The sequence below is a fragment of the Oryctolagus cuniculus genome, chromosome 7, assembly GCF_964237555.1.
Source record: "Oryctolagus cuniculus chromosome 7, mOryCun1.1, whole genome shotgun sequence".
NCBI classification, from domain to species: domain Eukaryota; kingdom Metazoa; phylum Chordata; class Mammalia; order Lagomorpha; family Leporidae; genus Oryctolagus; species Oryctolagus cuniculus.
In genome coordinates this window covers 145,109,462-145,135,474 of record NC_091438.1, presented here as the reverse complement: position 1 = coordinate 145,135,474, position 26,013 = coordinate 145,109,462, and the positions used below count along the sequence as shown (strand labels likewise).

At 56.1% G+C, this 26,013-nt stretch overlaps 2 protein-coding genes across 4 annotated transcripts in view; both read right to left on the bottom strand.

Moving 5' to 3' along the window:
* Window positions 1-5,809, bottom strand: part of CRYBG2 (crystallin beta-gamma domain containing 2) — a 29,030-nt gene extending 23,221 nt beyond the window's left edge. Inside the window, exons 1-3 of one of the 3 annotated variants that reach the window (XM_051856831.2) lie at window positions 5,664-5,809; window positions 3,602-3,671; window positions 324-1,060 (exon numbers count right to left, since the gene is read on the bottom strand). In XM_051856831.2, the coding sequence (XP_051712791.2) occupies window positions 324-1,060; window positions 3,602-3,671; window positions 5,664-5,779 (923 nt within the window). In that variant the 5' untranslated portion in view covers window positions 5,780-5,809. The remainder of the gene's footprint in view (window positions 1-323; window positions 1,061-3,601; window positions 3,672-5,663) is intronic. The other 2 variants (XM_017346568.3, XM_017346564.3) reach the window with 2 other exon arrangements.
* Window positions 5,810-6,399: 590 nt separating this feature from the next.
* Window positions 6,400-16,284, bottom strand: ZNF683 (zinc finger protein 683). Its single transcript, XM_070076802.1, is given in 7 exon segments — window positions 6,400-7,455; window positions 8,227-8,355; window positions 9,998-10,674; window positions 13,245-13,449; window positions 13,774-13,812; window positions 13,814-13,846; window positions 16,243-16,284. Coding segments are annotated over 7 exon segments (1,434 nt in total). The 3' UTR covers window positions 6,400-7,146.
* Window positions 16,285-26,013: the final 9,729 nt, after the last annotated feature.

Genomic DNA, 26,013 nt, shown 5'->3' with positions numbered 1-26,013 from the left:
TAGAACCAGGGAGTGGTGAGGGAGGCTAAGGAGAAGGTGACCGTCCTCCTGCCCAACCTAGCCACAGCAGAATAGGCCTGTCCTCAGGCAGGTGGGCAGCCTTGGGTTCCAGGAGCGAGGCTGTGGGGGTAAAGGACAGACAGGAAGGCAGAGTTGGAGCAGGTGGGGGGTGGCAGGGTCAGCTCCTGCTCAGGGTGCCCAGTGAATGGGTCTCAGGTCAGAGAAGGCCAAGGACAGAGCAGAGCGACCCAAGACTCAAGAGAGGACAGCCAGGCCAGTCTCCCCTCCCGTCATCACCCCCACGGGCACCGGCCTCTACTTACCGTCCGCGTGGGGACCCAGGTGTTCGGCCGGCCTGGAGCTCCTGCCACTGGGCCGTGTTCCCCTGATGCGGGCCGGCTCTCAGCCCCGGCTGCCAGGGCGGGTCTCTCGGGCACCCCGTGATGGGGCGGGGCCCCTGGGGAGGCTCCTGCCAGCCCCTGGATTCCTCAGGGCCGCAGGGGCGGGGAGCTGGTCGGGCCGGTTCCTCGCCCTCCGCCCCAGGAGCCTGCCCACGCCCCTGCAGGGTGACAGTGATGTGGTAGCGGGTCCTCCTGGCCGAGGCACCGGCGCACAGGGTCTGGGCCGGCTCTGGCAGGGTTGGTCCCGTGGTGCTGGGATCGCCCTTTGCCCCCACTGACCTGGGGAAGGATGCTGGGCGGGGCAGCAGGGGTGCGCCTTGCAGGTTGCCGGCCGGCTCCACCAGAGGGGCCTCTGCAGCTGTGTGCGGGGGGTGCAGGCAGGTGCAGCCTGGGGATCCTTGTTCCGAATGTCCAGGAGCAGGTCCCGGGTGAGAGGGGTCCCTGGCATCGGGGGGCTCTGCCGATGCCACTGCCAACACCAGACCCTCCGGCTCCAGGGAGGTCCAGCTGGCCAGGTCAGAGGCGCTGCCAACAGCTGGCCGTGCGAGGCGCCCCAGGGGCTCAGTCACCCGCTCTGAGATGTGTCGCTGCTTCCAAAGCCAGAAATCACCAGGGCTCCCTGCCTGAAGGTCCCACTCTGAGTGGCTCTGGGCTTGAGCCTAGGGGAAAACAGAGGTGCCATCAAGGGGAGGAGGGACATGGGGACAGCACTGCCCCCTGCCCTCCAGGTCCCCTGGGCATCCATGGCTCCCTCCTGGGCACAGGGGCAGCTGAGCAGGGCTCTGCTACCAAGCAGAGCTGCCCTAGGGAGAGGTTGTCAGGGCCACCAGAGCTGGACAAAGGGCCAGGGCTCTAGGAGGTCCTTCCATTTCTATGCATGAGGGAAGCGAGGCCTGGAGACGACAGTGACCTAAGGTCACACAGCAAGGCAGAGAGGGCTCCCGACTTCAGGCCTGAGCCTGCCTCCCAGGCGAAGACGCACCGGCCGCCAGGCTACGCCTTGCAAAGAGCAGTGGTCTTGGCTTCCCAGCAGGCCACTGCCATTTCCACAGGACCCTCGGGCCTCTCTTGTTTTTTTTTTTTTTTTTTTTTTTAAGGTTTATTTTATTTATTATTTGAAAGGCAGAGTGACAGAGAGAGAGAGAGAGAATCGATCGTCCATCTACTGGTTTACTCCTTAAATGGCCACAATAGCTAGGGCTGGGTCAGGACAAAGCCGGGAGCCTAGAACTGCATCCGGGTCCCCCACATAGGTGGCAGGGACACAAGCACTTCTTCTACTGCTGCCTTCCCAGGTGCATTAGCAGGGAGCTGGATCAGAAGCAGAGCAGCCGGGACTTGAACTGTACGCTGATACAGGATGCCGGTGTCGCAATGGCGGCTTAACCCACTGTGCCACAACACCAGTCCCGTCTCTGGCCCTTTGATATCAGGGCCTTGGGGATTCAGGGCTGTGTGCGCATGCCTTCCTCAAGTTCCCACAGCCTCTACCCGTTCCAGGCTATGAGAGGGACAATACAGCCACCTCCCTTGGGTCTTCCAGCCTGCTTTCCACAGCACGCCTAGGAGGAGGAACCCTGGACAGAGATGTACCCGGGACAGGAGGGAGCCAGGCAAGAGGGGTCTTCCGAATGGGAGCAGCATCTGACCTCTGTCCGCTGTCTTCCGCTGGGGTCCCTCCTGGCTGTGGGATGTGGGGAGGAAGCTCAGCATCCCACTGCCCCCAAACCGCCAACATTCAGGGTAAGCCTTCTATCCTCAGCACCACAGGAGACAAATCCAGGGTCAAAATTCCTCCGAGCAGGGGCCCTGGCTGCCGAATTCTTCAATTTACTCATCTATGAACTCGAGGCAGCGTCTGGTTCCCCAGGGGCGGACACCTTGAGACACAGCAGAGTGGACTGTTGATGCGGGCTTGTGCTGGGCTGAGCTGATTCTCAGCTCTGTCCCTTGCTCGCCACAAGACCGCTGGCATCTCATTCTCCCTGTGTGATAATAACAGTACCTGGGAGTGCTGTGCAGATTGGACAAGATAACTCATGCAGAGCGCCCTGCACATACCGAAATGTCCAGTAAACCTTAGACACTGGGCCACCTGAGCCAGCCTGGCGGGGCTGTGTCTGCCTTCTCCAATCGGGAAACACCTCTCTGCGGTCAAACTCACAGCTCAGGTCCCCACTGTGGATGCAGAAAGTTAAGCCTTAGCCCGGCATCACCCCTGGGGGGCATGCCAGGAAGTGAGGAGAAGGAGACACACGGGTGGGTGAAAGTCAAACCAAAGGAGGGATTAGTGTGTAGGTGTCAGGGGGCAAGCATTGGTGTTTGGCACAGCAGATTAAGCTGTTGCCTGCATCCTATGAGTGCCGGCTTGAATCTCAGCTGCTCCACTTCTGATCCAGCTCCCTGCTAATGCACCTGGAAACCATGGAAGATGGCCCAAGTGCTTGGGTCCCTGCCACCCATGTGGGAGACCTGGATAGAGTTCCAGGCTCCTGGCTTCAGCCTAACCCAACCCCAGCCATTGTAGGCATTTGGGGAGTGAACCAGTGGATGGAAGATCTCTCTATTTTTCTTTCTCTGTCACTCTACCCCTCAAATAAATCAAGCAGCAGATGATGGCCCAAAGAGCTTAGGCCCCTGCTACCCACACGGGAGGCCCTGACAGAGTTCCAGACTCCTGGCTTCAGCTTGGCCTAGCTGTGGTCATTGCGGCCATATGGGGAGTGAATCAGCAGCAAGTGGAAGATCTCTCTCTTTCCTGTCTCTTCCTCTCTCTCTCTCTCTTAAACTCTGCCTTTCAAATAAATAAATGAACCTTTCAAATAAATAAATATGTTAGAAAGAGATGGGGAGAAGGAGTCCTGTTTCTCCCAGGGCCCCAGCATCAGGGAGCTCAGGTTTCCTGAGTGTCCAGGTCCCATACTGTATGTTCCACATCCATTACTCTATTTTTCCCAATGACCCAGAAAGAGAGAGGGAGACAGCGACACGGAGAGAAGCATCATGGCGCCCGTTTTGCAAGTGAGGACCCTGCAGTTGAGAGGTGGGGAGTGATGTGCCCAGCAGCACACAGCGAATCAGCGGCAGAGGGCAGAGTGCAGGGCCACTCACTCGTCTGACTTGCAAGCCCTGGCTCTCAGAGCCTGCCCAGCCCTCCCGAGCTTCCGCCACCCCCACTTCCCCTTTGCGTCCTCTCCTACCTTGAGGCTGACATCGCTGGTGCTGCCCCAGCCTTGCGCCAGGTCAGGGCAGCTCTGGCCACCCCAGGGCCTGTGAAGCAAGCACAGAGGAAGGGGATGTGGCAGCCTCCTCCCGTCGTGCACAGCACCTGTACCCCTCAACAGCCCCCCCCGACCCCTTCTCTCAGCACCAGCAGGGTGAGCTCCCATAACCCTGGGGAAAGGGCCCTCAGCAGCCCTCTCTCTGCTGCCTTCCTCGCAGGCCACTCCATCCCCGGAGGCAGAGAAAGGGACAAGATGGGCTGGTGTCGCAGCAGGGCGGGTTCAGCCGCCGCTCAGAATGCCCACATCCCGTATCAGAGTGCTGGTTCCAGTTCCAGCTACTCCACTTCCCATCCAGCTTCCTGCTAACAGGTCCTGGGAGGCAGCAGCCTCAAGTGCTAGGGTCTCTGCCACTCATGTGGGAGACCCGGATGGAGTTCCAGCTGCTGGCTTTGGCCTGGCCTTTGGGGCATCCAGTGGATAGAAGATCTCTCCCCTCCTCTCCCTCTCTCTCTGCTTCTCAAACAATTGAAAATAAACATTTTTTTTTTTAAATGGGGGCAGGGGCCAGAATGCAGAGAAAGGACATCGCTAGGACAATTCTGAAACGCACCCCTTGCTGAGGCCTCCTGCGTGACAGGCTTAGCGCTAGCTTCATCCACAATACTCTTAGCAGAGGGTTATTAGCGCTCCCATTTTGCCGACAAGGAAACCGAGGCCCAGCAATGCAAAGTGACTTGTTCAGAGTCACACAGCTCGTGAGCCTTGCAGTTAGAATGCCAGGCCCATCCCTCTTCAAAGGTTGGTTGGACATCACAGCAGGAATGGGGATAAGATGATGACATGCCTTGCCCCTGCCCCCACGCTGTCAGCGGGTAAGAGCTGAGGCCAAGTGCACGCATGCATGGCATGTGTCACCACGCTGGCGCTGCACCCCTCCCCTGACTCACCTGCACCCCCAACTCTGAGTAGGGAGAGGGAAGGGCAGTGCTGGGCCTATAGGGCAGGTTTCTGCCAGACAGGGTAAAGGGGGAGGGTGTGTCCTCCAGGCGGGGGCGGGCAGGGCACCGGCAGGGTGTGGGCACCCCAAGGCACCCAGGCTTCCAGACAGAGTGAGGCTGGGCACTCCCTTTCTGTCTTTAGCGTGAGACAGCAGTACAGGCCCCTCCCCTCATTCTGCACCCCAAGCCCCCACCCCTCCCGGGGCGGGCTGAAGACAGCTGCGTGTGGATAAGATCAGAACAAATTGCCGGGTAACTGCGCAGACACACAAACAGCGGTGCTGGGCGCACACCCCCGCACTCTGCCGACTCAGGGCCCGCTCGGCTTTTCTCGCTGCCTCTCCCAGCCTTTCCGCCCAGCCCTTAGCGGAGGGGTTTTCCTTCACGCTGACTTCAGCTACCCGCGCACAGGCTCGCCCAGCCCGGGCACCTGAGCTCTGGACCTGGCGCAGCCCCTGGCTTGCGCTCTGCCGGTCTCCGCAGGCCACCGGGCTTCCGGATGTAGGCTCCTTAGCCAGACTGCTGACGTGTGCATCCCGGCTCCACCACTTCCCAGCTGTGTGACTTTGAACAGGTGGCTTCGCCTGTCTGATCCTCCACTTTATAGGGCTGCCTTGAGGGTTACACAGCGTAATCCAGGAAGTAAGTGGAGAAGGAAAACTTCTCGTTTTGATAAGCAATTGCCAGGTGCAGTACTGGCTAGGGGGACAAATCGGTGTCGACTCAGCAAACGCGGTGCCGTCCAAGACGACTGCGGAACCTGCCACTCAGGACCGAGGGACGCCAAGACCGGAGCTGCGCTAGTCTGCGGGTGACACTCAGTCCCCAGGAGGAACTGCTAAGTGTGCCTCAAACTGTCCCCAAGAGGAAACCGTTGTCTGCTGGCGCCTGCCCGGCTTAGGGAATTTTCAAATTGCTCTACCTTTTGCCAAGAGCCCGGGGCCCTCCCACATTCACGTATCCAAAATCAGACCCCAACGACACACGTATTCCTAGCCACCCACACACCCCGCTCCCGGCCTCAGCCCCTCTCCCCTCACCTATCCCGGGATCTGGCCTCCTGCGAGGTCATCTGCCCCCTGCGCCCCCTGCGGACCCCTAGTCCGGCCAGGAGGCGAGTCAGGCGGGCCCTCAGGCCCCCGCGCCGCTCGGCCATGGCGAGGGCCCGGCCCGGGGCTCGGCCGTCGGGGCACCTGCCCGGGGGCCACCCGGATCCGCTGCACCGGGAGAGACACCTCCTCCGGCCCGCCCCTCGGAGCAAACAGGGCCCCGCCCGCGGCCCGTGCGGGCGGGGACCCGACCCAGATGCTGCCCATGCCCTGCGGCCCGCGGTCCCCCGAACGCTCCGTTGGAGCCTCCCGGGCCCTGTCCACGCTACTTTTTCAGGCCTCTCGCCGGGCGCGGGGAGATGGACCTGCGGCGGGCAGCGGCTACGGGGGCGGGGCTCGGCAGAGGGGCTCCCCCACCCCCGCAGCAGGAGGGCCTAGGGCTCAGGGGCGGGGACGGGCGTGGTCTCGCCGCCTGGGCGGGATCTGACCCGATGATTGGCATCCGGGACGGGGCCAAAGGCCCGACCGGGATAGGCTTGGACCCCGGACCTCGGCTACTGCGGGGGCCGAGGCCGACCCTGCTGAGTGGTCCTCGCTTTGCGTCCCGGGTAAGAGCCGGACTCTGGCTCAGCGCCGGGGGCGGGAGCCACTCAGTCCCCGGACGCGAACGGCGCCACCTGCCGGAAGTCAGCCAGAGACCCCCGCGCTCTGTCTGAAAACAGCCTTGTGGAATAATAGCGGTCGTTTATTGTGGTTATAGCATGGGCCTCCTGCCTCCCCGCCACGCTGCCTGTCTGACTTACACGTCACGGTGGGAAACAGCTAGCACTGGAGGGGCCCCCCTGGGACTTCAGGGAGAAAGGCAGTGGGAAGGGCCCGGCTCCCCAGGCTCCCTGCCAAGCCCTGCCCCGGCCTCTGCACCCTCCGTGCTGACTGCTCTTGACACCCGGGGGACATCATGCTTCCGGTCGTGAGTGGACACTGGTATCTCGTGTCTCCTTCCTTGGCACCCCCACCTGACCATGGCAGGGGCTGCCAGCTGGAGGGCCATGCTGGCCGCCTAGGAACTGTGAGACCAGAAAGTGGCACCGAACAGCAGAGCAACATCAGGACAGGTGTTAGAAAAGCGTGCGTCGTGCAGGCGCTGTCCCTTGCAGCATCCTGGGGGAGCTGGATTGCTGGTCAGTGAGCCGAGACAGAGGGCCCGGTCCCAGGTAGGTCACAGGCAGGGAGCAGAATCCAAACCCTGCCTGAGGGAGATGGCTGCAGGCCCCCACCTCACCCCCGGGGGCAGCCCAGCCAAGCTCTTCCCAGCTGCGCCCCCTGACCTGTCCCCAGGCGGGTATGAAGTCAGGAAGACGCACAGTGGTCCCCCGCACCCCCTTGTTGAAGCTCAAGCAGTCCATTTGGTCATGGAGAAAATCCTCTAATTGCTCTGCCCTGTCCTCTCCCAGGGCTGCCCTGGCACCACCGCTCAGGCCGACTGTGTTTGCTTCCTTAGAGACGCCGAGGACACCTTGTCCACGTCCCAGCCCATCTGCTTCTCTGACGGCGCTGCCACAAGACCTGGAGACCCATGGCGCCACTGGGCAAGGCCGGCGATGGAGGCCGGGGGCAGCTGGGGGTGTGCGGGGTCAGGGGGCCGCGGGGCCTGCAGCGGATGGCGCAGCTGCAGGCAAACGTGCCGGCTGCAGCGACACAGGCGCTGGGAGGGCTGGGCCCCCGAGTGCAGGCGCAGGTGCGTCTTGAGGTTGCTGGAGCTGCTGAAGCGCTTGGGGCACACCTGACGGAAGGGGCGGTGCGGTCAGTCCTGCGCTGGGCTGGCTCAGGATCCCTCCCCACCTCCTTGTCGGTGCTGGGAAGCTTTGCCCGATGCTTTCTCCCTGGGACCCACGGTGTCCAGTACACCGGAGCCAGCAGACCCAGGTTAGTGCCTTTTTTTTTTTTTAACTCCCTGAATGACTTCTCCTCTCTGAGTTTTCCTGTTATTGTTAACACAGCTCTCTGCTATGGCCTGGGAAAGCAGTAGAAGATGGCCCAAGTGCTTGGGCCCCTGCACCCATGTGGGAGACCCAGAAGAAGCTCCTGGCTCCTGGCTTCGGATCGACCCAGCTCCGGCTGTTGCGGCCATTTGGGGAGTGAACCAGCGGATGGAAGACCTTTCTCTTTCTCTTTCTGCCTCTTCCTCTCTGTAACTCTACCTTCCAAATAAATAAATAAATCTTCAAAAAAAAAAAAAAAAAAAGCTGGGAGCTGGCATTGACCTTAAGGTTTTCCTGCTTGAGTACTTTGCACACAGTGGGGCGTTGACTCCTCCAACTCTGGGAGGTAAGTAGTGGGTATGCATTCTCCAGGGACACCCCACCCCTGCAATTCCACTGCATTGTTCTCCCGGCACTCATTCCAAGCTGAGAGTCACTTCCTCTCCCTCTCTTCTGCTACCCAGCCCCTGCCCTCCTGTCTCCCCTTGCTTAGTGGGACTGGGGAATGGAGGCCGCAGGTGTGTCTGTCCAGGGGGCTACCAGATTGCACGTGAGGGCGAGGAGGGTCTCACCGGACACTGGTGCGGCCGCTCCCCAGTGTGCACCAGGTGGTGTTTCTGCAGGTGAGCAAGCTGGGTGAAGCTCTTCTGGCACAGGGCGCACCGGAACGGACGCTCCCCGCTGTGCACTCGCAGATGAACCTGAGCCAGGTGTGGGAGAAATGCTGCCAGCTGCACAGAGCCCCACAGGGCCTGCCACCCGCTCAGAGTCTCTGCCCCCATCCCGGCAGGACCCCTTGTTGGCACCCTGGCCTCTCAGTCCTCTTCACCAGCACCCCCTGGGTGCTCCCACTCTTTCTGCTGCCCTGCAGGGGAGCTGGCCAGGTAAGGGGAACTCCGGGTAGATCCTGGAGCAGTGCTGCTCCGCATGGCCCATGACTAGCAACGTGGGCTCACTTTGGGACGCTGAAAATGCAGCTCGTCAGGCCCCACTCCTGACCTGCTGAATCGGTCTCGGGGGCTGGGTCCTCGGGGTCTGCCTGGTCACTCGCTCGCACTAGCTCAGCAGGTGGGTTGAGGCTCACCAGAGTAAGAACGCTGCCCGGGGTGGTGTTGTGCAGTGACTTAAGCTGACTCTCGGGATGCCAGCATCCCATACCAGAGTGCTGGTTTGAGTCCCACTTCTGCTTCTGAGCCAGTTTCTTGCCCATGCTCCTGGGAGGCAGCAGGTATGGCCCTGGTGCTTGGGTTCCTTTTACCCATGTGGAAGACCCAGATGGAGGTCTTGGCTGCTGGCTTTGGCCTGGCCCAGCCCTAGCTGTTGTAGGAATTTGGGAAGTCAACCAATGGGCCTCTCTCTCTGTTGCTCTGCCTTCCAAATACAGAAATAAAGCTTTTTAAAAAAAAAAAAAAAAAGAACACCTGCCTTAAAGGATCCAGTAGAGCAAATCCCCAACGACAACTTACATAGCTTCCAGGTTTTGCTAACACAGAGATGAGCCCTTGGGCGGCCCCTGCTGGACAATGGGGATGATGACATCAACAGCGCTGGAGCTGATTAGTGGGGTCCCACTTGAGAAAGGTTGATAGTTGGCCTGTGGTCTAGACTCACCCAAATCTACCCATTCCTCCATCTGCCCTTCAGAACAATAAAGGCTTAATTTGTAGAAAAGGATGGTTGCCCAGGCAAGTGCTTTGCACCAGAGGCTGAGAGACTAAAATCAGAGCCAGACTGCTCACCATTGCATCAACATGAACTGGGACAAATCCTGCCTTCGGGAGCCTCGGTTTTCCCACTGTTAGTTCAGATGAGACGACCTCTGGGAGCAAGCACTGTGGCACAGCAGGTCAAGCCACCACTTGGGATGGTTCAAGTCTCAGCTACTTCACTTCCAGCCCAGCTCCCTGCTAATGCACTGGAAGGCAGCAGATAATGGCTCAAAAACTTGGGTCCCTGCTGCCCATGTGGGAGACTCAGATGGAGTTCTTAGCTCCTGGCGTCAGTCTGGCCCGGCCTCAGCTGTAGCCATCTGAGGAATGAGCCAATGAATAGAAGATAGCTGTCGCTCTCTGTGTCACTCTGCTTTTCAGATAAATAAATAAATCCTTGAAATAAATAAAGATACGAGACGATCTGATAGGCAGACCTGCAGGGTGGAGAGGACTTTGGTAGCCCTCTTATCCTGTCTTGCCACCCAAAGAACCGTCCAAGGTCACTTGGCCCCAGAGGCTTCCCGAGAGTGCCTTCTGGGGCAAAGATCCTTGATTCTAGAAAAAGGGTCGGGGTGGGGGAGGTGCCCGGGAGGCTGCTGCAGGGAGCCCCAGAGCCCAGGGAAGCAGGTACCTTGAGGTTGGAGAGCTGCCCAAAGCTCTTGCTGCACACGTTGCACTCATACAGGATCTTGCCATTCTCTTTCTTCAGCGGGTAAGGCAGGGCTGCGGCGCCTGCCCGGGAGCCCAGTGAGGCCTGGGTAGCTGGCGCCGCCATGCCAGCATGCTCCAGCCCTGGGCAGCAGGTCGGGGTGGATGATGTGGGGCCTGGATTTAGGGACTGGGAGGGTAAAGCATGGCCAGAGGCTTGAAAAGTCCCTGGGCAAGAAGACAGGGCTCTCCCCTGGGCGTTGTGGCATCCGGGCTCGTCGGCCGTCACGAGCGAGCTGGGCACCACTGTGGGGACGCAGGAGGTGACTTGAGGCCACAAGAAGAGGTAGGGGCACTGGGTGGAAGGCTGGGCCCTACAGGGGAGCAGGCAAGGTGGAGGCAGGAGCAGTGGGTGCCCAGGGTAGAAGGGATGGAGGCGGAATGGGAGCTCCTTGGACATGGGGGCAGGAGTGGGGCTAGAGCTCTTTCTCTCCTGCCGGGGGGCTGGAGACAAGCTGTAGTGAGGAGGGAGGGATGGGCAGGGGGCCCCCAGGCCAGCTTTTCCCGGACGGCTTCCCATCTGGTGGCTGCTTGGTGGGTGCTTGGCTGTGAGTTTCTCATCATCAGGGGAGCTGGCATGGAGCCTCCATGGCTGGTGCTCTGAGCAGGGAAGGGGAGAAGGTCAGGCTGCCACAGCCCAGGGTGAAGTCTGTCCCCAGCTGTCCCTGGTGCTGTGGCCTAGCAGGCTAAGCCTCTGCCTGCGGCGCCAGCAACCCACATGGGTGCTGGTTTGTGTCCTGGCTGCTCCTCTTCTGATCCAGCTCTCTGCTATGGCCTGGGAAAGCAGTGGAAGATGGCCCAAGGGCTTGGCCTCCAGCACACAAGTAGGAGACCTGGAAGAAGCTTCTGGCTCCTGGCTTCAGATCGGCCCAGCTCTGGCTGTTGCAGCCATGTGGGGAGTAAACCAGTGTTTGGAAGACCTTTCTGTCTCTCCCTCTTCCCGTCTGTAACTCTACCTCTCAAACAAATAAATAAAAGTATTTTAAAAATTCAGTTGCTCAATCTCATTAGCCACGTGTAATATTTGTTTGTTTGTTTGTTTATATTCTAAAGGCAGAGAGACAGAGATCTTCCATCCACTCGTTCATTCCCCAAATGCTCACAACAGCCAGACTGAAACCAGGAGCCAGGAACTCAATCCGGGTCTCCCACGTGAGTGGCAGGATCCCAGGTACTTGAACTGGGTGTGCATTGTCAAGAAGCTAGATCAGATGTGGAACAGTTGCTTGAAGTAGGCACTCAGAGAGTGAGTACCCCAAGAGGCATCTTAACCACTGTGCCAAATCCCAGCCCCACTAGCCGCTTTTAAAGTGTTTAACAGGGTCAAGTGCCTGGGTTCAAGTCCTGGTTCTGCTTCTGATTCCAGCTTCCTGCGAACACCCACCCTGGCAGGCAGCAAGTACCTGGAAGACCCAAATTAAGTGCCTGGCTCCCACCTGGGCCAGCCCCAGCTGTTGCAGACATTTGGACAATGAGCGAGCAGATGTCTGTCTCTTTCTGTCTTCCAAATAAAATGAACATAACCGAATCGAAATTAGGGGAAAAAACCCGAAGAGATCAATAGGTTTCCAGGCAGCACAGGTATAGAATATTCCCACTGTTGCAGGAAGTTCTACCAAACAGCGCTCTTCTAGATAAAGAGAAGAAAGACGAGAGGGGGGAGGAGGAGGAAGGGGAAAGGAGAAGAGGTGCAGAAAGGAGTGGTGATAATGGGGCGGGGGAGGAGGAGGGGGTCTGAGTTCTGATGGTCTCTGAGCGGTGAGTAGAAGGAAGCGAGAGAACTGAGATATAACAGCCGGCAAGGCAGGAGCAAAGCGAGGAGTGATAAAAGCAACACCCTTGGGCGGGCATTTTGCAATGGCTAAGACGCTGCCTGGGACGCCTGCCTCCGTGTTGGAGCATCCGGTTCGAGCTCCAGCTCCTCCACTTCGGACCCAGCTCCCTGGTGATGCACACTCTGGGAGGCAGCAGGTGATGGCTCGAGTACTTGGGTCCCTGCAACCTACAGGGGAGACCCGGTTGAGTTCCTGGCTCCTAGCTTTGGTCTGGCCCACCTCTTGCTGTTGCGAGCATTTCGGGAGTAAACTATGAATATCTCAATGTGTCTCTGCCTTGGTTTCTCTGCCTTTCAAAAAAAAATAAAAATAAATATTTTGTAAAAATATTTTTTAAAGTTTATTTGAAAGGCAGAGTTACAGAGAGGCAGAGGGGGAGAGAGAGAGAGGGAAAGGGAGAGAGAGGGAAAGGGAGAGAGACAGGGAGAGGTCTTCCATCCCATCCACTGGTTCACTCCCCAGATGGCTGTAACGGTTGGAGCTGCCACAGTCCGAAGCCAGGAGCCAGGAGCTTTCTCTGGGCCTCCCATGTGGGTGCAGGGGCCCAAGGACTTGGGCCATCTTCTACTGTTTCCCAGGCCATAGCAGAGAGTGGGATCAGAAGTGCAGCAGCTGGGAATTGAACTGGCGCCCAAATGGGATGCTGGCACTGCAGGTGGCAGCTTTACCCACTATGCCACAGCACCGGCCCCAATAATATTTTTCTTAAGTAAAAAAAAAAATTTAAAAAACCAAAACGTATTCAAAGCTAGGTAGTTTGCTTGGATCCTCGCTTATTCAGCCACTCAGTGTCACTGAGCTGTTGCAGTCTGCATTGGGTCCCAGAAATGATGGACCCTGCAGGGCAGCCAAGAGGCCATGGTCACGTGAGCAAATGTTGTGTTCTGACACAGCAAGCTGAGAACACAGGCCCAGTGACAGCCTTCTTTATGGTAAATGAAAACAAGGCCACGGTGATGTGCCCACAGCCACAAAACTAGAAAGAGCAGAACCAGGCCTCCGGGTCCAGTTCCCCGATTCCCAGTCCAGTGTCATAAAAACGACAACCCCTCCAGCTCAAGCATTCCAGGCAGGTCAAGGGCCATTGCCAACCTCGCGGCTTTGGCTGTGCCTACACCGGCTCCCACACTACGGCCCACTTGCTCTGCTCAATCTCACCATCCTGAAATCTCCCTGCACCCTCAGGCCTGAACCCAGGCCAAAACGTGACAGTGACCAGAACCTGAGGCTGGGTCACCCATGCCTCTTTGTGCCCCCCTCCCATCCCGAAGCATAACAGGGGGCCCCACCTCCAGCCTCCACCCAGGGCAGAGCAGCTCGGAGCCCTAGGCTTACTTGTGCTCAACGTGTCCTCTCTGAGCCCCTGCAGAGATGTGTCCCAGGAAGCCAACTGCAGGGTACACACATACAGGTCCAGGCCCTGGGGGCAGGCCAGCAGGGTGGACCTGGCCGGTGCCAGCAGCAAGGGGCACAGCCAGCTGGCACAGGGCAGGCCATGAGCATCCATTGTGTCTGGAAGTGACCTGCAGGCTGAGAAGATCTGGAGAGCAAGGAGGCAAAGAGCTTGGGGCTTGCCCAACAGACTCATGGCCATGGCCCATGGCCAAGACTCATCCCTTGTTTGGTTTCCCAAGGGGAGAAGCAGCTCAGGCACCCCCACACCTGTCACTCAAATGGCTTCCCAGCCCCTTGTCCCACGGTTGGTTTTCCTGCCCAAGGGCTTTATCATCTCCTATCCCCCAGAGCTGCATCCAGCCCCAATCTCCTTTCCTCCTCCCGCCACACTCGTAGGACCCTTCATTCATTCCCCACTCCTCCTACCACCAGCAGGCCACCTGCAAAGAGAAGGCTGAGGTCCGCCTACCCGGTCGCCTTGGCAGACCTGCAAGTTCAGGCGGGGGGTACAGGGACTCCCCTGGGTCCCCCAGGGCCTTGGTCTTGTGTCAAAAACTCAGTTGTGCAGCTGGTTCTCTCCTCGCGGCCCTGCTACCTGCTGGGAAGACAGGTGGCGCACAGGTGAGCTGTGACGGTCCTCCAGGGAGGAACCTTGTGCCCAGGACTGGCTCTCCCACAAATCCACGCTGTGACTTTGAGCTGCTCACGGCCCCTCCTGCCTCAGTTCCCCTGTATGCAAAATGGGAGGGTTGGACCGGTTGATGTGTAAGGACTTTCTTGGGGCCAATGATGCTCTCCTGGGAGAAGAGGAAAGAGGGTTAATGGAGATTAACCAGTCAGAGGTGAGGAGCAGAGCTGGCCCAAGAGAAGTGAGGAAGACCTGGGAGAACATTCCAGACTCCTCAGGGCCATAGAGAATTGAGATGTCACCCGCCACCGCCCCCATGCTGCCATGCTAAGAGGGGTCCCGGCCTCAGCCACCAGACTGCCCCAGGCTCAGGTCCCACACCAGGGACAAAGCCCGAGTGAGCCAAGGGCCCCCAAGCGTCCCCACTGCCCTGACTCAGCTCACTGGGCACCGGCTTCTCTGCTGTCTTTCGTCAGAGCCCATGCAGCACAGGGGTCCTCTCAGCCCTGTGAGTGTGTGAGCACCCCCGCCCCTTCCCTCCGTAACCCCCAGTGCCCCCTGGGCCCCCAGCCTTGCTCCAGCGTCTCTGCACTCCAAAGCCCTCCTCCTTTCCCTCCTTCCTCAAGCCTCCCAGCCCGGCCTCAGGCTTCTAAACTAACGCTGGGATTCCCAGAAGAGGTGCTTCACCTGCTCTGCAGGGCTCCAGCGGGCTGCGGAAGGCAATGGGGGGCAGGCGGGCGGCAGGTGGGCGGCAACCACTGGTGGCTGGGGCCTCGGTGGCTGTGAGAGATGCCAGGAAAACGCTGCATGTGAAGCCACCTCAAATAGGAAGAGGGGGCCGGCCTGGGGGCCCTGCGAGGCCAGGGGGAGCTCCCCGCCCCGCCTCCACCTGCCTGGGTGACTCCACAGACAGCTTGCTGGATTTCAGATCGCAGGGACTTGGGGATCCGTGTGTGTGTGTGTGTGTGTGTGTGTATGTGTGTGGGAGAGAGAGGGGAATTGTGTGTGTAGCCCCAAGGGGTGCTACCTCCCCTCTCAGAGAACCCACAGGCTGAGCCGGAGAGGCACAGGGCACAAAGGGCTCAGAGGCTGACCCTGGAAGGTAGGAGTTCTGGGAATGGGGTCAGAGCTGAGACAGAAACAGGCAATGGTGACACGGAAGACATTAGTGGTGACAGGCAGACACACGAACAGTGCAGACAAGAACAGACAACATAGGATATGGGAGGAGAGAGAACAGAGCAGGGTCTGAACCCATAAAGCAGAAGCCCAGGATACAACCAACACTGTCCTCCACCTTGTCCCATCATAGCTCCTAATCTTGGGAAATTCTAATTGTTATTTATTTATTTTCATTTTTATTTGAAAGGCAGAGAGAGACAGAGTCTTCTATCTGCTGGTTCACTCCCCAAATGGCCATGACATCCAGGGCTTGGCTAGGATGAAGCCAGGAGCCAATAACTCAATCTGGGTCTCCCACATGGGTGGGGGGCAGGCCCTCGAGTACTTGAGCTGTCACCAGCTTCCTCCCAGGGTGCACATTAGCAAGAACCTGAATCAGAAACAGAGCCTGGGGGCAGCGCTGTGGTGCGGGGGAGGGGGGGTGGTTAAAGTCCTGGACTGCAGCGCCGGCATCCCATATGGACACTGGTTGGAGTCCTGGCTTCTCTACTTCCAATCTAGCACCCTGCTAATGCGTGTGGGAAAGCAGTGGAAGGTGGCCCAAGTCCTTGGGCCCCTGCACCCAAGTGGGAGACCTGGAAGAAGTTCCTGGCTCCTGACTTCAGATCAGCTCAGCTCCAGCCATTGTGGCCATTTGGGAAGCAAACCAGTGGATGGAAGATCTCTCTCTCTATCTCTCTATGTCTCTCTCTGTCTCTGTCTCTGTCTCTCTCTCTCTCCCTACCTCTCTCTGTAACTATGTCATTCAAATAAATAAAATAAATATTTAAAGAAAAGAAAAGAAGAGGAACAGAGCCTGGACTGAAACCGAGACACTGATTGAAACTCAGGCATCTGAAGCAGTCTCTTAATCACTGGGCCAAATGCCTGCCCCAGATCCCGGGAGATTCTGTCCTCTAATCCAGTTAGAAAATCGAGGCACCAAGAAGGCAAAGCCAAGTCAAAGACACAGCAAAATAGGTGGGAGGCGGGACTGTATAGGAGAAGGGAGTCCTCGTCGGCCAGGAAGCAGCTTCATCGTTCCTGAGTGAGGAACGATCCCCCCTGGGGCCTCGCCCAAGTTCTCGTGTGTCTGAGTCAGGCCCAGTGTGACGTAATTTCTGCCCAGTGTGGCCAAATCTGGCTCACGGTGACCCAGCCCCAGTAGCCATCCAGATCCACCCCAGTCATGCCCCCCAGGTGGCCTGGAACACTCAGGGGCAACTGAGGCTAGCGGCCATGGACAAGGGCCCTGTGGCGCGGTGACTCTGCCCGCACCCCAGGGCTGGGATGCACCTCAACTCTTGCTCCAGCCACTTCCTATCACGATTACCTTCCCACAGAACTGATCCTTACATGTGAACGTCTCGGGAACAGGGACTACTGTCTACTCGTTTATGTTTCTTATGTAGACATTTGTCGAGTTTTTACCTGCCCAGTGTCTGGAACTTTCCCCCTCCCCACGAGTCTTGAGGGAGGCAAAGGTGCCTCCTACTTAAAAGTCAAAACCGCCGGCTGCCTGATTCCAACTGTCTTCCCCAGTACGTGATGCAGGTGCGCACACTCTACGCCAGTCGGATGTCCCCACCCGGGCTGTGGACAGGTCAGGTGGAGACTGTGAGTGCTGTGGTGCCACATCCAACTGCCAGGACAGAAAAGGAAAGAGCGATTCAGAGGCAGCCACAGGTCCTGAGGTCTGTTTTCAGGCTGGTGCTCGCTTGTTCTACAAGCCTGGGCCTCCAGCCTTCCCAGACCGTCTGTCAGCTTCCCTGGTATCTTTCCAAGAAATCCCCTTTCTGCTTAAAAGCTCCTGAAACGACTCCTATAGCTGACAACCGAGAATCCCGCACTAAACGTGCCCAGAACGGAACATGAAGCGACATGGCTCAGGCCAGGAGATTCTTAGGGCCAGAGCAAATAGTCAACCTCTACAAAGTGCTGACGTCCTGTGTGCCTGGCACTGTGCTAGAAGATCAGACACTTTATCCCATTTAATCTTCACCAGAAGCCCGTGTGGTTGGTTTTATTGTTCTCATGATCTACAGAAACTCAGAAGGTAAGCAGCTCACCCAGTCACACAGACAGGAGCCAAGAGCTCTCTAGTGCCAAACCTGAACTCTTGCCAATGTCAGTGCCCGCCCACTGACCCCCTCATTTCTGCCCCTCATCCTCCCTCTTCTGCCGCACTGTGCCCAGACAACCCTCCCCAGCACCCGCCTCTGCAGCCTTCGGACGAGTGGAAGGGCTCTGTCCACAGCACCCCTTGCAGTATCTGTGGGTCACCAAACTCCCCCCCCACACACACACAAGCTACAGCCCTCCCAGACCCCGCCTACCCCACAGCCTTGCTGGGGACCACAGCAGAGTAAGGGTCACTAGGTGCCAGGGGAAGGCCCGGCCCACACCTTCACCATGATCCACATTCACGTTTAACTTCCACCTGCCGATCCCACCCCACTCCCCGCCCGCCTGGCTTCGCACTCTGCTCCCAGCTCTCAGGTGAGAGATGAAAAGAGAAGAGGCTTGGAGATTTCCAGGTCTCCAATACTGAGAGTCCTTGATGTGGCCAGGAAGTGTCCTGGGGGTGCACTGGGGACACAGGCCTGGAGCTTCCACCTGAAACCTCCTCTACCTGCAAGCCCCGCCTTGTCCCTCCCTCCCGCCCCCCGGGCCCTACCAGATCCTCTGCTAGTCAGTCTGGGGGCCTGACTGTGCTGTCACTTGTCCCACACCCCCCAGCAGGAAGCACAGGGCCAGGACCATGGCCTTCTCTTTCCTCAGTGACCACAGTGGGCTGGGCAAGCGCTCCTGCAGGGAAAGCAGGATGAGTGGGCGACATTCCGGGGCCTCTGGGACAGGCGACCAGAGCTGGAGGGTCTGCAGGGGCTCCAGGCCCCCGGTGTTCACCTCCCACTTGGTTTCTGCTGCTTTTTGTCAAACGCAAAGGAGGCCAGCACCGTGGCTCAATAGGCTAATCCTCTGCCTGCGGCACCAGCACACCAGGTTCTAGTCCCGGTCGGGGCGCCGGATTCTGTCCCGGTTGTCCCTCTTCCAGGCCAGCTCCCTGCTATGGCCCAGGAGTGCAGTGGAGGGTGGCCCAAGTGCTTGGGCCCTGCACCCCATGGGAGACCAGGAGAAGCACCTAGCTCCTGGCTTCGGATCAGCGCGGTGTGCCGGCCGCAGCGTGCCGGCTGCAGCAGCCATTGGAGGGTGAACCAACGGCAAAAGGAAGACCTTTCTCTCTCTCTCTCTCACTGTCCACTCTGCCTGTCAAAAAAAATAAATTTTAAAAAATGCAAAGGGGGCCGGCGCTGCGGCTCACTAGGCTAATCCTCCGCCTAGCGGCGCTGGCACACCGGGTTCTAGTCCCGGTCGGGGCTCCGGATTCTGTCCCGGTTGCCCCTCTTCCAGGCCAGCCCTCTGCTGTGGCCCGGGAGTGCAGTGGAGGATGGCCCAGGTGCTTGGGCCCTGCACCCCATGGGAGACCAGGAAAAGCACCTGGCTCCTGGCTCCTGCCATCGGATCGGTGCGGTGCGCTGGCCGCAGCGCGCCGGCCGCGGCGGCCATTGGAGGGTGAACCAACGGCAAAGGAAGACCTTTCTCTCTGTCTCTCTCTCACTGTCCACTCTGCCTGTCAGAAAAAAATAAAAAAAATAAAAAAATAAATAAAAAAAAATGCAAAGGAATACACACGAGTGGCCAACATTTGTAACAGCAGAGAATATGAGAAAAAAACAAACCAGAAACCCCTCCTCTGTCCCAGTGTCCCAGTGGTCAGTGTGAGCTCTATGATGCTTATACTTCTGGACATTTTTCCAGGCCCCAGCAAGCAGATGCAAGGGATTTTTAAAATAGTGTTTCTGGCGCCAACGCTGTAGTATAGCGGATTAAGCTGCCCCTTGCAGCTCTGGCATCCTCTATGGGCGCCGGTTCAAGTCCTGGCTGCTTCACTTCTGACCCAGCTCTCTGTGATGGCCTGAGAAAGCAGTGGAAGATAGCCCAGTTCTTGGGCCCCTGCACCCACGTGGGAGACCCAGAAGGAGCTCCTGGCTCCTGGCTTCAGATCTGCCCAGCTCATCTGTTGTGGCCATTTGGGGAATGAACCAGCAGATAGAAGATCTCTCTCTCTCTCTCTCTCTCTGAGTCTGCCTCTCCCTCTCTGTAACTCCACCGTTCAAGTAAAATAAACCAATCTTTAAAAAAAAAAATTGTTCTATCCAAGCACACTGTTCCACCATTTTTTCTTTTAAGATTTTTATTTATTTATTTAACAGGTAGAATTACAGACAGTGAGAGGGAGAGACAGAGAGAGAGGTCTTCCATTTGCTGGTTCATTCCTCAAATAGCCACAAAGGCTGGAGCTGGGCTGATCCAAAGCCAGGAGCTTCCAGGTCTCCCACACTTTCCCAGGTCAAAGCAGAGAGCTGGATTGGAAGAGGAGCAGCTGGGGTTAGAACTGGTGCCCATATGGGATGCTGGTGCCACAGGCAGAGGATTAACCTACTCCACCACAGTGATGGACCCCCATTGCTTTTTCTATCCAACCATCTTCTGTGGCTACCATTTCATGCCATGAGCAAACATCTCCGTCTCCCGCTTCTTCCTGGCTGTAAAGTGTTCCATCCAGGGATGCACGCGCTACATAGCTTCCTCCAGCAGTGGGCCTAGAAGAGAGCTCTAGTTTTCCCCGTTTTCACACAAGACTGAAAAGGCTCTCCGTACAGACTCAGTGTGCAGAGTGGGTAAGAACATTAGCTCAGCTGACTTCAATCGCTGCTGGGTGAAATTTGGTAAGTCGCCTAACCTCTCTGTTTCTTTCTCCCTCTGCAGGGATAGGATTAATTATACTTGCCTCATAGAGTTCCTTCCAGGACTCTTCAATACAGCCCACGTAAAGCCCTTAGTATGGTATCTGAACCAAAGCAAGCATTTAGTAAAGGTGGTGATGGTTAATATGGAATGTCACCCTTTGCCTAGCTGGCCAGGCATCTCCCAGGCCATAGCAGAGAGCTGGATCAGAAGTGAAGCAGCTGGGACTAGAACCGGTGCCCATATGGGATGTCTGCGCTTCAGGCCAGGGCGTTAACCTGCTGTGCCACAGTGCCAGCCCCCTTCACATATATTTTTTAAATTTTTTATAACACTTATTTGAAAGACAGAGACAGAAACAGAGAAAGGTCTTTGTCTATTGATTCACTATCCAAATGCCCACAACAGGCAAGACTTGGCCAAGCCAAAGCCACGAGCCTGGACCTCAATCCAGGCTTCCCACATGGGCGGCAGGGACCCAAGTACTTGAGCCATCACCCGCTGCCTCCCAGTATACACATTAGTAGAAAGCTGGAATCAAAAACAGATCTAGGACTTGAACCCAGGCAGTTGATAGGAGAGGCAAGTGTTCCAAGCGTGTTCTAATTGCTGTGCCAAACCCCGCCAGTCCCCACTCACGTATTTACTGATTGGCAGGCACGTGCCAGGCACTGGACTTGTTTCTGGGACAGTGGCCCATAGGAACATGACCCAGACTTTGGAATTTCCAGCCCAGCTATCAGGAGGCTGCCTGGATGTTGCTGAAACAGCGTGGTGTGCAAAGGTCAGGACTTATGATTATCAGTGTAGAGGTTTGGGGAGCGAAGTAGAGCCGGGGGGTTCGGCTGATTAATGCAGTAAAAAAGGGAGGCAATGGGACCACAGCCAGAAGCCCCACTTCCTTCCGGGAGGCCTCAAAACCTTCTTCAACCCCTAATAACCACAGCTCCTCCAACCTGAGGCCCCTAGCTGAATTCCTAGCAGACTCCGGGGCATGGGTCCAGCTCTGCCCATGGTGCCATGGCTCCGGGAGCTCTGTCACATGGCACTTTTGAAGGGCTCCAGGTAAGGACTCCAGGTCAGGCAGGGGCCTAGGACCTCAGGGGCTCAGAGGGTAAAGCAGCTGTGTGGGTGGAGCTCCAAGGACGGGGCCAAAGGTGGGACGGAGGGTGTTCTCGATTCTGCTGCTCTGTGGTTGACACCTCCCTCCCACTGCCTGACACCCACCTGCTTATCTCCCTGCCAGTTCAGCTGGCAGTCTGTCAGAGGCACCGGGTTGGCCTTGGGTTCACACCCAGGGTGAGGAAGAGATATTGAGATAGGGCACCAGCTCTCGCCTCTGCAGAATAGGCCTAGAGACACTCGCATGTGCCCTGCACCCACCTGTAGCCCTCCCATCCTCTTGTGGGCAAATCTGCAGGTGCATCTTCCAAAGATCTCAGAGGTCACCCCTGCTGGCCTCTCATCTCAGCCACTCCAAGAGGCTAAGAGATAAAGGTCATATTGTTGAAATTCAAACCCAGGAGCACTAATACACTTTTTCTTCTTTTTTAAAAAGACTTATTTATTTATTTGGAAGGCAGAGTTACAAAGAGGGAGAAACAGAAAGAGAAAGAATTTTCCATCTGTTGGTTCACTTCCCACATGGCCACAACAGCCAGGGCTGGGCCATGTCAAAGCCAGGAGCTTGGAACTTCATTCAGGTCTACCATGTGGGTAGCAGGGTACTTGAGCCATCATCTGCCACTTTTCCAGGTGCCTCAGCAGGGAGCCGGATTGGAAGAGAAGCAGCACGGACGGAATTGGTGCTCTTATGGAATGCCAGCATCATAGGCAGCAGCTGAAACCTGCTATGACATAATATTCATATACAGAAAGAAGTGTGCACCATTTTCTCTCACCATTTACAAAACTAACTCACAATGGATTATAGGCCTTTTTTTTTTTTTAAGATTTATTTATTTATTTGGAAGTCAGAGTTATAGACAGAGAGTGGGAAAGACAGAGAGAAAGGTCTTCCATCCTCTGGTTCACTCCCCAGATGGCTGCAATGGCCAGAGCTCTGCCAATTCGAAGCCAGGAGCCAGGAGCTTCTTCTGGGTCTCCCACACAGGTGCAGGGGCCCAAGGACTTGGCCCATCTTCTATTGCTTTCCCAGGCCATAGCAGAGAGCTGGATCAGAAGAGGAGCAGCCGGGACTAGAACTGGCACCCACATGGGATGCTGGTGTTGCAGGCAGAGGCTTAACCCACTACGCCATGACACTGGCCCCAGGGATCATAGACCTAAATGTAGGAGCCTGAACTCTTGGAATAAAACTCTTAGAAGAAAACATATGAAGAAGTCTTAGTGACCTTGGATGAGGCAAAGCTTAAGCAACAGAAGATAAAATATGGAGCCGGCATTCGGCCTAGAGGTGAAGCCCTGACTGGGGTGCCCACATCCCATATCAGAGTGCCTGGGTATGACTCTGGGCTCTGGCTCCTGCCTCCAGCTTCCACCAATGCAGCCCTTGAGAAGCAGCAGTGATGCTCCAGTAAATGGGTTCCTGCCACGAACATGGGAGACCTGGATTGAGTTTCTGGCTTCATGGCTTTAGCCTGGCCCAGCCCCAGTCACTTCAGTTCAGATATCCAGTCCACTTTCTTCCTTCCCTGCCTGGAGAGCAGGGGGCAAAACCCCTCAACACATAGTTACTGTATGGGGCCAGCACTATAGCATAACAGGTTAAGCTGCCACTTGAAACACCAGCATCCCATATGGGTGCCGGTTTGAGTCTTATCTTGCACTTCCGATCCAGCTCTCTGCCAATGTGCCTGGGAAAAGTAGCGGAAAATTGTCCAAGTCCTTGGGCCTTAGCCACACACGTGGGAGATCTGGAAGAAGCTCCTGGTTCTTGGTTTTGGCCTGGCCCAACCACGGCTGTTTCAGTCATCTGGGGAGTAAACCAACAGATAGAAGATCTTGATCTCTCAATCTCTTGGTTTCCCTTTCTCTATGTAACTCTGCCTTTCAAATAAATAAAATAAATATATAAAAAAACGCGAGTACCACATGCACATATGCCAGACTCCCCCAGCACAGCTGGGATGTGGAGAAGCTATAGCCCCAAGACGTGGACTGTGGGACTGACAACAGGCAATCAAGCAAGAACATATACACATGTTTGCAACAACATGATCTGTGTTAGCCAAAAGGTAGCAACAGTCCACGGGTCCCTCAGCAGACGAATACATCAACCAGCTGTAGTCGATTCATACAGTGAATCCTTTGTCAAAGGAGTACTAGTAGAGGAAACTGGACACAAAAGGTCACATATGGCGTGATTCCATGTATGAAAAATGTCCAGGATAGAGAAATCCGTGGAGATAGTAGATTGGTCATTGCCAGAGGCTGGGGACAGGGAGGAATGGCAAGAAACTGCTGAATGGGTAAGGAGTTTTTCTTTTCTTTTTAAAAGATTTATTTGAAAGTCAGAGTTACACACAGAGAGAAGGAGAAAGAGAGAGAGAGAGGTCTTCCATCTGCTGGTTCACTCCCCAGTTGGCCACAACGGCCAAAGCTGTGCCGATCTGAAGTTAGGAGCCAGGAGCTTCTTCTGGGTCTCCCATGTGGGTGCAGAGTCCTTGGGCCATCTTCTACTGCTTTCCCAGGCCACAGCAGAGAGCTGGATCAGAAGTGGAACAGCTGGGACTCAAACCGATGCCCATATGGGATGCCAGCACTGCAGGTGGCGGTTTTACCCGCTACACCACAGTGCTGGCCCCAGGTAAGTTTTTCTTTGCAATGTGGGAATGTTCTAGAATTAGGCAGAGGTGGTGGTTGTCCCACACTGTGAATGTGCTAAAGGCCACACAGTGGTGCACTTTAAGGTGGCTCACTTAAGATTTGTGAATTTGGGGTTTGTGCTGTGGTATAGACAGTTAAGCAGCCATCTGCAGCACTGGCATTCCACATGGGTGCCGGTTCGAGTCCTGGATGCTCCACTTCTGATGCAGATCCCTGCTAATGCACCTGGGAAAGCAGCAGAAGATGACCCATGTGCTTGGGCCCCTGCACCCATGTGGGAGAATCTGAAGAAGTTCCTGGCTCCTGGCTTTGGCCTGGCCCCGCCCTAGCTGTTGCAGTCATTTGGGGAATGAACCAGCAGATAAAAGATCTCCCTCTCTCTCTCTCTCTCCCCTTCTCTCTGTAACTATAGCTTTCAAATAAATAAATTTATCTTAAAATAAGAGTGAGATAGAGGGAAATACAGATAAATAGATCTTCCATTCACTGGTTCACTCCCCAAATAGCCGGGAGTCTAGAGCTCCTCCAGGCCTCCCATGTGGGTGCAGGGGCCCAAGCACTTGGGCCATCATCCGTTTCCCAGGCAGGGAGCTGGGTCAGAGGCTGAGCAGCTAGGACTCCATCTGGCATCCTGATGTTGGATGCAGCAGAGCACACAGCAGTTTGATACTCTGAGCCACAATAAAGGCTACAATACAGTATTATTTTTTAAAAAAATAGAAAGTGAAAAAACAATCCACAGAAAGGAAGAAAATATCTCTAAATCAGATAGCTGATTTTTAAAAGTGTATTCAAAATATAACAACTCTAACAACTCAATAATAAAAAAACCACAATTTTAAAACAGGCCTAGGATCTGATAGACATTTCTCCGAAGACACACACAAGCAGCCACTCAGCACATGAAAGGGGCTCAACACCATCGGTCACCAGGGAAACGCAAATCGAAACCCTGAGGAGATACCATCTCACACCCACTAGGACGGTTGTAAACACAGAACCAAACAAAGCGTCCAGAAGAGCCAAGTGCTGCCAGGCATGTGAAGAAATGGAACCTCATGCATCAAAAATGGTGCAGCCACTGTGGGAAACTGTTCTCCCAAAAGTCAACCGGCCTCGACGCATGACTCAGCAAGTCTGCTCGCACGTGCACGCACTCAAGAGCATTGAGAGCACATGTTTGTGCAGAAACTGTGCGCAAACGTTCGTAGCAGCATTGGTTGTAAGAGCTAAAACAAGCCAACAACCAAACATTCATCAGCTGATGGCTGGATAAATAAAACGCGGCGTGTTCATACAGGGGACCATCATCCATCACACACAGTGCAGCACGGATGCCTGCTGCAACACGCATGAACCTGGGAAACATGCCAAGCGCGAGAAGCCAGAAGCAAAGGCGACACCGTGGAAAGTCCAGAATAGGCCATTCCATGGCAGCAGAAAGTAGACTTGTAGCTGTCACAGGCTGGGGGTTCTGAAGGGGCATGGGGAAATGTTTGCTTTTGTAAAAAAAGCAAAAGTATCGTAGGGGCCAGCGTTGTGGCATAGCAGGTAAAGCCTCCACTTGTGACACCGGAATCCCATATGGGTGCCAGTTTGAGTCCTGGCTGCGCCACTTCTGATCCAGCTCCCTACTAATGGCCTGGGAAAGCAGTGGAAGATGGCCCGAGTGTCTGGGGCCCTGCTACCAATGTAGGAGGCCCAGATGAAGCTCTTGGCTCCTGGCTTTGGCCTGGCTCAGCTCTGGCTGTTGCAGCCATCTGGGGAGTGAACCAGCAGGTGGAAGATCTCCCCCTGACTCATAACTCTGACTTTCAAATACATGAATCTATCTTTTAAGAAAGTGTTGTGGCTGGTGTGGTGGCACAGTGGGTTAAGGCACTGCCTGTGATGCCAGCCTCCCGTGTTGGAGTGTGCTGGTTCCAGTTCCGGCTGCTTCACTTCTGATCCAGCTCCCTGCTAATGTTCCTGGGAAAACTGCAGAAGATGGCCCACGTACCTGGCCCTTTGCTACCCATGTGGGGCATCTGGATGGAATTTCTGGTTTCTTGCTTCAACCTTGCCTAGACCTGGCTGTTGTGGCCATCTGGGGAGTGAACCATGAGATCGCTCTCTCTCTCTCTCTCTCTTTTCTTTTCAAATAAATATTTTTAAAAATTTATTTATTTATTCACAGATAGATAAAGAGAGAGAACTCCTACTTGCTGGTTCATTCCACAAATACCCACAACAGCCGCTGACCGGGGGCAAAGCTAGGAGCCAGGAACGCAATCTGGATCTCGCACACGGGTGGCAGGGACCCAGCCTCTTGAGATATTGCCT